The sequence below is a fragment of the Arachis ipaensis genome, chromosome B10, assembly GCF_059453495.1.
Source record: "Arachis ipaensis isolate K30076 ecotype BB chromosome B10, ASM5945349v1, whole genome shotgun sequence".
In the NCBI taxonomy this organism is placed as follows: domain Eukaryota; kingdom Viridiplantae; phylum Streptophyta; class Magnoliopsida; order Fabales; family Fabaceae; genus Arachis; species Arachis ipaensis.
In genome coordinates, this window is record NC_142435.1 from 108,076,602 (window position 1) to 108,088,008 (window position 11,407).

At 31.5% G+C, this 11,407-nt stretch overlaps 1 protein-coding gene across 1 annotated transcript; it reads left to right on the top strand.

The window, feature by feature from the left end:
• The first annotated feature begins 4,034 nt into the window (after positions 1-4,034).
• LOC107621665 (WRKY DNA-binding transcription factor 70-like) lies at positions 4,035-6,564 on the top strand. Its single transcript, XM_016323689.3, has 3 exons — positions 4,035-4,639; positions 4,805-4,906; positions 6,035-6,564. The coding sequence occupies exons 1-3, from the start codon at positions 4,230-4,232 to the stop codon at positions 6,444-6,446; spliced, it is 924 nt and encodes a 307-aa protein (XP_016179175.1). The 5' UTR covers positions 4,035-4,229; the 3' UTR covers positions 6,447-6,564.
• The last annotated feature ends 4,843 nt before the right edge of the window (positions 6,565-11,407 follow it).

Genomic DNA, 11,407 nt, shown 5'->3' on the forward strand with positions numbered 1-11,407 from the left:
GATATATATATATATATATATATATCCTCCGGCCAGCCTTGGCTTCGCAGGCTGAGTCAAGAGTTAGTTTCACTGTATTTTTGGCACTCTTGTTACTCTTTTACTTTTCCTACCCTCAACTCTTAAGTTTCTTAGCACGTAAGTAATTCCATTTTCTCGAGCGTTGCGCTTTTTATTTTGCGCTTTTGTTTTACCCACTTTTCAAGGCTCCTAGTTTATTATATTCTTTCTACTATTATAAGTATGTATTTTATTTTAGAGGTCGTAGCGCCTCGCCACCTCTGTTTTACATCCTAGGTGTAAAGCTCTGCGTGGTAGGGTGTTACAGCCGATGCCTTGTTAGCTCTATTGGGTGAGACGCCGATGCCTGAACCTCTCATTAGTCTCCCAATGAACTAACAGAGCCTTCTTTATTTTCGATCGGAGCCAGGTCATCTGGTGGTCCTGCCCCTCATGAACATCCTCCAGCATCTACTGCAGCTGCCAACCCATTCAATGGTCGTAGATCTTCCTAATGAGGATATCGTGAGAGGCGTCCATATAAATTATAGCTGCATAAAGAAACACTAAAATTAATTAATCAAAATAAAAGATATAAACTAGTTAAAAAGGTTTAAAACTACAAAAAATAATTACCTTCTATTTCTGAAACTCTAAAATTAATTAATCAAAATAGCTTGATGACGTTGGTCATCTCCTGAGTAAATGAATTGTTGTTTAGTGCAAACCTATCAACAATCCACAAACAAACCAATATGGCAATATAAATGAAATCTTCAGAAGCAATAACCATAATATATAGAGATTTTTATAGGAATTTTGGCAGAGTTTCTTCTATAACTGAAATGTGCCACAAACTCTTTTAATCAACAATTAACTTAAATAGCACCAAATGTCAACAATCAATGAACAACAGGCAATAATCAAGAATCAATATCCATAAATCCACTACAATAAACTAGAATTAAGAATCAGACACTTTCAGCAATTCAATAATCATGAAACATGAAACACTTTCAGCCATTCAAACCTACAGCCCTAAATCTATTAAACTAGAATCAATAATCAGACAATTTTAGCAATTCAATAATCAGGAAACATGACATAATTTCAGCCATTCAAACTTACAACCCTAAATCCACTAAACTAGAATCAATAATCAGACACTTTCAGCAATTCAATAATCAGGAAATATAGAAGACTTAAAGTGATATTTACCCCATGCTGCCATCAAACCAAATCGTCAACCATACAATAGGAGGTGGTAAAGGGGCATTAATTGCCTCAGTTCTGTGAGAGGACTTCGGGGCCGCGGCTTCCGTCGCTGGAGACAGCATCGTCGTGGCAGCGGGCTACTGAGCGATTGGAGGCAGGGTCATCGCCGTAGACAGAGAGATGTACTTGGGGGTTAAGGACCATGATGAACGGCTGGTCTGCTAAACCCACAACCTGTGACATCACTGGGGTAGTCAGAGTAGAGCGAGAGGATACATAATTCCCAGGGGTCCTTGAAGAAACCCTCCCTCTACCATGACCACGACTATGTCCACAACTAGTAGCCTGGTCCGCTGAACGTCCACCTGTCGTCATGTCTGCAAATATCATACTAATTATGAGAAATTCAGAACAACAAATCAACAATACATTATAATGATACCAATGTAATTCTTATAACTAATACCACAACATTAAGTTTAACATTGGATATTCTAAACAACAAGTGTCTTAGAATACAACCATTTCAACCATAATGTGCATTATTGAATCTAAATCAGATCCTAAGTGTGGAAAATACTTCAATCAAGCAAGGCAACAAATCAAGAAACCAATGTTGTGAAGGTAGCATACACTAAATTGAGGTAAGTTGTATAATGTTGTGTTGTGATTGAAGTTCCATTTTTTCCAAAGAAACCAACTTGGAATGTACACACAACATACATCATCAAAACTCAATTAGCAAATAATTTCCAACACATTACAATCCATTATCACAAAGAAATTTAATTAACTATGCCAAGCAAAAATCGTACATCTTAAATCACATGGTAGTTACAATATGCAATTTGAAACAGACAATAAACATAGAGGCATATAAATGAACACTTGGTGTGCACATACATCAAAGATGCAAAATCAACGCAACTAAGTAGCAGTTGACAATTCAAATTCAAGTCAATGCTATTCAACCAAATTTCAGCATTTGTTCAATAAAACAAATAGTCTTTTAACATCAATTCACACAAATTCAGCATGTCCAACACAAAATCAGCAACATTATCTATCAATTAAGTCAGCTTTCAACACTTTCAGCAATATAACACAAACTAATAATCCTAAAACTAACTTATCTTAACCACCTAAAATCCACTAAAATTAGCTCTAACTAAAATTAGACTAATGAAATAACCTGACCAAAATAGAATTTGAAGAAGAAAGAAAAACAGAGGTTAGATCAGAGAAACCTGGAATGCGAAACAAGGAGAAAACAGAAAAGAGGTGAAGATGCAATGGCACTATGATGTTGCCCGAGCTAGAGGTGGCGGAAGGGTGGTCGTCGTAGGCTGGGGAACTCACCGGAAAACTGGGACAGGGGCTTCCTTGTTCTGTTGCGCTGAAGGTTGGACTCGCGGCGAAGCAGAACAGCGGCGGCGCGATGATGGAGGGAGGTGACGGCGGGTTGACGGCAACAGAGAGGGAGCTGTGATGGTGGTGGTATCGACGCCAGTGATAGATAGAGTGGAGAAGTGAGAGAAATGGTGAAATTCAAACGAGGAAAAAAATGTTTGCGCTTTTAATTTATGTCCCAGTTACAGTTGGATTTACCGTTGAAAAAATACGACGGTAAATCATTGCGGGTCACCAAAATGCATCATTTCACTAAGCTGGGTTACCGTCGGATTTTTTCGATAGTAAATCCGCCCCTAAAAGACGCACCAATATGTTTTTGTTTTCCCCTAAATATTACCGACGAAGTTACCGTCGAAAACTTAAATCCGACGGTAATTATATAACCTTCTGAATTCGAAGCCGTTTCAGACGGTAAATCCGATGGTAAATCTGTTGTTACTCTACGCCGCTAAATTCGACGGTATATCTGACAGTACTCTGCGTTTTTTCTGTAGTGAGAGATTTATATTTAATATTTAATAATTAAAATTTAGAATCCAAAAAAAAATTTAAAAATTTTTATTCTCCAAATTAGTGTCCGAAAGATTTTTTTAATCAAATTCGTTGTCCTTCAAATATTGTAAATTAGTTATTTTAGTCCTTCTGTCACTTCCATTGCTAACGGCGTCAAAATTTGTTAATGTGATACATTAAGTAACACCACAACACACACCTAGTAGTCTTAATTGACGGTTAAAATGATAAATTTATGAAATTAGATCAAATCAACTCCAAATTGAGAAATTCTAATGTCTCATTATTTTTTCTAAATTAGGTTTTGATTTGATCTAATTTTATAAATTTATCATACTAATAGTTAATTAAGATTTCTTTGTGTGTATTGTAGTATCACTTAATATGTCACATTAACACATTTTGGCGCCGTCAACAAAAAAATGATAAAAAAAAAATTAATGCTATTAATTTAAAATTTTAAAAAAATAAATTTAATTAGAAAAAGTTTAAAAATTAATTTAAAGAATGAATAATTTTTTAGGGTAAAGTTGACCATTTTTTCCTCATTTTTATATATTTAAAACCTTTATTAATACCCTTAATAACAAGCGGATGGTGGAGTGCTTTATTTTTGCAGACAGAAGGGGCAACGCCGCTGAGCACAATAAATTTCACTCTTTATTATTATCAATGTAATCAATAGTAATTTCTTACCTTTCTTTCTCCTTCTACAGGCGGCAAAACTTTTTACTCCTTTTTTCTTTTAATAGAAAAGGAGCTTTGATTTTAAGCGTCAAGATTGCATCACAATGATAACGTCATGTTTAGCTTTATAAGCCAAGCCACAATTTTTTTTTTTTTTTTTGCTTCGGAAAGTTGTTCTAATGTGTGGAAAATTTAATCACACTTAACCATCATTATTATTCAATTTTCATTTTCATTATCATCATCATCAACTTCCTTAGCTTCCTCCTCATTTTCCATTCCCGTCTTTCCTAGAAAAAACCCACCCTTTTCCTCTCTTTTACCCATTCTCTCTCTCTCTCACACACACACCACCCTAACATCTATCTACCAATCTAAGAAAATTTCTAAGAAAATAAAGAATGAGTAGTATTGTAATCTGCGGTAGTGAGGGTAATATTGGTTTTTCAGAGAAGAGGGAGAGGCTTATGAATAAGCTTGTGGAGGGGCATAAACATGCCACTGAGCTGAAGCTTCTCCTTCAGAATCAGAATCAGAATCCTCCGGCCACTATTCATCACGGCGGCGGTTCATCAGCTGAGGCGCTATTAATAACCAAGATTCTCAGATCTTTCGCGGAGACTCTCTCCGTTCTAGATTCTCCTTCTTCTTCTGCTTCCTTCTTCCTTAACGAGAATAACAGTGGGTCCCAGCTTGTTATTGCTGCAAACTCCACCAATAATGATCTGAGGTCTGAAGAAGGTTCCAGTGAGAGTAGCAAAAGATTCTCTTCATCAGTCCCTAAGGATCGAAGAGGCACATACAAAAGAAGGTCTCTTTCTAATCTCATCTTTGATCTCACCTTACCAGAATATGTACGGACACTATATGTTTACAAGCCCTTTTATATACATAATAAAAAAAAAATAATTGACAGTTTGGGGTTTAGGGTTTGATTTGAAAGTATTATTAACTACTAGACTGAGTTGATGCGTAGGAAAACGGAAGAGACATGGAGCAATGTATCTCCCACCACTGAGGATAATCTTGCCTGGAGAAAGTATGGACAGAAGGACATACTCAATTCTAAATTCCCCAGGTAATATATAGTAATTACTTTCTTTTTCTTTTCTATTTTAATCTTTAACTTAAGGATAAGGACCAATGTTTTGAGATATATAGACAGATACAATGCATTCCTGCTACTACTAAAACTCTTCTTTTCATATATAATATCTCTAATAAAATACAACTGTGCCATTTAAGTATATAGAAATATATGTTGCCTTATTCTAAAATAAAACACATTTCAATGTTCATTTTATGATTAGTTAAATACAATTCACATGCTCTTTTCTCAAATGTATAAATTAAAGAGCAAAAAATTTAGAGTTAAATTTTAAAATAATTCTTAAAATTAATTATGTGCACTAAAATAGTGTATAAAATTTTAATTGCATCAATTAGTTTAAAATTGACAAGAATACCCTATGTTAATTCATAATATGATAAACTATTTGATGAAAAAAGATTGAAAAACTAATTTGTTACACTTTTACCAATTTTCAAAATGTGACTGTAGGATTAGAACTTCATAGACTATGTTAAAAATGCCACTAATCTTAGAGAGACTTTGAAACTTAGCCAAAAAGTTTATCTTTGTTGCTTTCTTTCTTTATCTTTCTATTTTTATTTTTTGGGTGCTTAAAAGTTTCCTTCGTAGTCTTATCAAAAGTAAATTACAAAAGAAAAAATATAGGTAGACAATGAGTTTAATGAATAATGCAGTTACACATATAGTAACCTCCCTCCTCTACTTGTGATTTCTGTAGGGACGTAGCGTGTTTTTTATTTTATTGGACTAATTTTAAAATATATTATTCACATTATTTACGAAAGTCATTGTCTATCTAACAAAACCGATTATAAAATGGTTAAGCTACAAGCCTACAACCAATAATGGAGCTTGATGAGGAGGAGGCCTACCATTGCAGGAAAAGCAGACATAGGAAATCAACTTGTTGCACATTTCAATTGTTAATTATTTTCGTTTTTCAGTTTTCTTAATTGGCTTGGTCCTTGATTTGACAATTCCACACTGCCCAAATGAATATTGTTTAACATAAAATAGATAATTAATTATCTCATATTTTTGTTACAAAAACTTAACTTGCCTCTTAATATCCCAAAATTCTAAATATTTCAGTTGTGATATAATAATATGCAGGAGTTATTATAGGTGCACTCGGAAGTATGATCAAGGTTGCAAAGCAACAAAACAAGTTCAAAGGATTCAAGATAATCCAGTTTTGTATCAAATTACGTACATTGGTCGTCATACTTGCAAAGAAACTCTCAAAGCTCCACAAATGACAGCATATCTTTTGAATCCACAAGACCATCATCAAACCCCACCAACAAATGCTATAATCAAACAAGAATATCCCAAACAAGAGGACACTCCGAGTGGTGAAATAATCATTGCAGAAAAATTGGATGCAAACCTTTGGTCTGAGTTGAAGGATATCGAGATAACCAACCCTCCTACTTATGCTAACTTTAGCGCATTTTCTTATCATTTTTGCACCACCGGGTTCCACTTTGATGATCATCATCATGGTGAAAGTCATATGCTATAATTAGTTAGATTTTATTTCCTAATCTTGACTATATATGTGTATTATTAAGCTTTAAGCTTCAAGTTTCGTGCATGTACTATATACGACAGTCATTTTAATTTGATCATTCCCACATCAATCAGTTTCAATGCAAGATGATATAATATATGTCATCACTTTATTTGAAGAAAGATCTATTATTAAATAATTATTACTATATTGAAAGCTTTTTTACCTACTATACACGTGCATCTCTAATTTTAGAAATGACATTTTTTTTTTTGATAAATTCTATATAATCATCTTCAAATTAACATGTAATTTACTTTTTAGATGTGTCGAACTTTTTAATTGAATCTTAATCTAATTATTAACTATACTAATAACTTGAGTTACTTCAATTTAATTAGAATTAATATTTTAACTATAGTGATAAAATCATTTTGTAATTGAGTTATTATTTAAAATACTTAATTGTATAATTTTTAAAAATATTAATAAAAACATTTTCTTTTTCTAAATCATTATTTTCCTAACATAGAGAAAAAATTTCTTTCCCTAAATCAAGTATACTAACTCTATCTCTTTAATAACTTTCACTCTATTGTAAATCAGTTAATCCCAAATTCTGCATCGCGCTCTCATTTCCGTGTTCTGTCACTCACTGAGTGTCCCTTTCTTTTTATCTGTTGTGCCATTGCCGTCTTCTCAAACATCACTGCCGCCGTCATCACAAGCAGGGCCACCATTCTCATGGTCTCCTTTCTTCTCACTTAGTCTATGTTTTTGCCTTCTATCGGCTTAACGACCTCGTTCACATAATAATAATAATAATAATAATAATAATAATAATAATAATAATAATAATAAATTATTATTATTATTATTATTATTATTATTAAAAAAATACGTAAACATCCTGATAGTTGACAGAAAAAAATGATTGGATGAAAGAAAAAAATAATAAAAAACATTAATAAAATGTGAGAATTAAAAGAGATAAGTATTATTCATATTCAAAAAATGGCACTAAATTAAAATAGAATAGAATAATAGCAACATTAAAAAATAAAATAATAGTACTCCAGCGAGTAATAGAACGCGAGAACGAGAATGCAACGATGATGAAAGATTTAGAAATGATTCCATTAGAGAGACAGAATTACTGTACCTATTTTTTTTTTCTGTGTTAGAGAAAGAATAATTTGAGAAAAGAACGTTTTTTTTTTTTCTTTAATAATTTAAAAATTATAAAATCATCCAATTTAAATAATAACTCAATTACAAATGATTCTACTGTTGTTGAAATATTAATTCTAATTAAATTAAAATAGCTCAAATTATTAAATAGTTAATAATCAGATTAAAATATCATTCAATTAAAAGTTAATACATCATAATAAAAAGTAAATTACATGTTAATTTAAAGGGAGTGTGATAAAATTTACTTTTTTATATTTTTTATACTTTTTTTTTATGGTATAAAAGATACATTTTTATCTTCTTCATTTATCAATAATTTCTGTTAACAAAAGTGAAAAATATATAAAAAAAAAATATACACTTCCGTGTTTTTTTATCTCCTTTAAGTTCCTAATATTCTATTAACCAGACAGTTGCTTTTAGCAAATCGAATGAATTATTTTTCTTGTCCTATTCATATATAATGATGGCCATGGGACATGAGCAATATGCCAACCCGGCCCATAAGGTGGATTGAAATAGTTGTGATAAGAAATAGATAGAAGAGAGGAATCTGGAACCTAAACTTGAGAATTTTGAAGGGACGAGTAGTAATGCAGTGAGGTACATATAGTTTTGTGACGTTTAGAGCAAAGACAAACCGCAGGGGGCATAATTTGGCGAAAAAGTAGAGTCCAAGAAGGCAACTGTTTAATGGTACAATACAACAAAGGTGGATACTATGATGACATCTTCACATAAAGATAGCATTGTGAACTATTAGATAAATTGTTAAAGTTGACTAAATATTTTTTATTAATCATCTAAGAGTTCACAATATCATTTTCACATAAAGATGTCATCATGTGAGTATTCCCCTACAACAAATACTCAGCTCTACTTGCTAGCTAATGACTAATGAACAAAATGAGTCTATTTCAAAATCTTCAACTATTCGCTCAATATCAATATAGCATTACTCTGGTTATGCTAATTTACTAACTTTTGTCCCGAAATATTGATGTCCAAATATTGATGTTTTTTTTTTTTTTTTCTTTTTAAGTGTTTGTTTGAGTATCATTAAATCAATAAAAAAAAATCTTTTTTTATTTTTTAGTGTGTTTGACAAATTTCTAATAGTAAAAGTAAAAGCACTAAAAAATAAAAAAATAAAAAAACATCTTTTTTGACAAGTTACAATTTATATCTTTTTTTAAAAGATTTTTTTTCTTAAAAAAAATGTTTTTCGCATAATAAATTAACAAAAAAAAATTTTTATCTTATTTTACCCAAACATAATTAATAAATAAAAAGATATTTTTAGATGAGATATTCAAACATAAAATCATTTTTACTTTTATAAAAGATATTTTAAAAAAATATCATTTAAAAAAGATTTTTTTGAGAATGGCATCCAAACAAACCTTAAATATTATGTTAGTTATTATTATTATTATTATTATTATTATTATTACAAAATAAAAATATTAAATAACTCATATTTTTTCTTGTATTTATCTTGCATTTAAATCACACAAGCCAACTTCTTATGTTTTTTCACTAAAAAAAAACCTACTATTCCCAATTAACTAGGAGATAATAAAAATGAGTCAATAATTAGTATTATAGCAAAACTGACAGATAGCGATGGACATTTTGCATTGGTTAATCAAAATTGTCGCCAAGCGGGTTATAGCAGCGGTTGTTGCGGCGAATTTTACCGGCGCAATAATGTATTGAATTTTTAGCAGGGGTTGGACAAAAACTGCTGTAAAAAAAGTCATTTTGTGGCGTTTAAATCAACGAAAAGAGTGTTTGTAGCCAAAGTCTATTTAGATTTTGTTGCGATTTATTCTAACCGCTGCGGCGATATACTATTCAACCACCGTGAAATAACATGGCCTAGTATATTGTTTTGTTTTGAGTTTATGATGCAATTCCACAAAATAAAGGTGCTTGTCAAAAAATATTTCAAAGCAAAATTTTAAATAAAATAATTTAAAATAATTTTTCAAATTTTTTTATAATGTGCACAAATTTAGTGATTAAATTATCTCCTTGAGGATAAGATCTTCTAAATTTGAATCTAGATATAAATCTAAAAAAAATAAGCCAACGTATAAGATGAATTCATAAAAATAAAACAAAGTTTAATCAAGCATACACTACAACAAAACAGCATTTTGGCGACGGTTTTTTTTAATGCTTGGCGACGGTTTTAACCGTCACTAAATGATTTTGCGACGGTAAAAAAAAGCGTCACAGATTTGAGCGTCGCCAGCTGACATAGTGACGGTTTTGGACCACCGTTGGTAAGAAGTGTCGCTAAATTGTTTGTGACGGTTTTTGAAGTATAAAACCGTCACTAATCTGTAACACTTGTAAAGGTGCTTTTTTATGCTGCATTTCATGACGTTTTAAAACTGTCGTTAAATTACTAATTTCTGTGACAGTTTTTCTTTATATTTCATGACTATTTTAAACCGTCACTAAGTTACTAGTTCTTATGACAGCTTTTAGGCATATTTAGTGACAATTTAAACCGTCACAATATTTTTAGTGACAATTTTTCAATTTAAAACCGTCACTAAGTTACTAATTCCTATGACAGTTTTTTCCAGTATTTAGTGACTGTTTTAAACTGTCATAATCTCTCCAACATCAATGTTTTGTTTTATTAATTATTAAAAAAATTATTTCTATTATAAATAATAATTTATTTGTCTACCAACAAAATAATAAATGGCATTATATTTCAACAAATTTAAACTCAATCTCACAAGTTTTACAAAAATAGAAACAATATATTTCAAAAGTTGAATTCTACAAGTTTTACATAGTCATAATCCATAAAATATAAATTCAAAAAATCCTAACTTAATCCAAACATATAAAGCTAACAATTGTACTTGTAACTTAATCCTCAACTTTTCTCCGCAACTTCGCTTCACCTTCAACCTCAATAGTATCCAACTTCAACAATTACTTCACAAGCAACTCTTGTCCTCTACAAATGAGAGAATGCAATGATCAGAATGCATTCACGAATAAAGAGACTTGCAATGAAACATGAAATATAGGAAATTAGAAATATCCAAATAAAGATTACCACCAAGACTAATGCGCATTTGAATTTGTTTGAAATACATGGCATAACCCCAAGCTCATAAAAATTTACAATTAAATGAACTTATAAGGTTTTCAGGTTTAGGATTTGGGATAAAGGTGTGGGGATGGAACCATTAACTGATTTAGTATGAAGGGGGGTATATACAGTAATTTTTGGTTTGGAGAAACAGGAAAAACATACCACTGCTATTGATGACATGGAGAGAAATGAGCCAACGAAAACACCTTCGGATAATTTGGCTCCAAATATCTGCAAATCAAGTGGACAATGATGTTTAGAACCCGTCTCTACTCAACCATAAATGCTTAATTATGATTTCACTGTGTCAGAGCTTAATAAAACAGAACAAAGAAGAGCACTAGTTACTAATAACATAATTCCTGATCCAAACATGACAAAGATTTCACAGATAGGCCTTAATCAAACCTTTTCACCTCTCAATTCAGAAGGAAACATTGAAGTATTTGATTGCACCATACCAACACAGTATACTTGGAATCAAGTTCCCAAAAGGAAACTCCAAGATGATCCTAAAACACAATCAATTGCTTCAATGGTATCTAGTCCCTCTCTGCTGTAAGTTCAATAGCTTCTTCTGCAGTTGACAACATTATTCCGGTTCAGTCCAAAAGTCTTATGGTGAATGATCAATCTTCAGTCACTTCAAATC

Bases quoted from the DNA above. Each gene is read 5' to 3' on its own strand.
- LOC107621665 (XM_016323689.3), top strand. From the start codon at position 4,230: ATGAGTAGTATTGTAATCTGCGGTAGTGAGGGTAATATTGGTTTTTCA. The intron at 4,640-4,804 runs GTCTCTTTCTAA...GTTGATGCGTAG, and splicing joins AGAGGCACATACAAAAGAAG to GAAAACGGAAGAGACATGGA. The intron at 4,907-6,034 runs GTAATATATAGT...AATAATATGCAG, and splicing joins CTCAATTCTAAATTCCCCAG to GAGTTATTATAGGTGCACTC.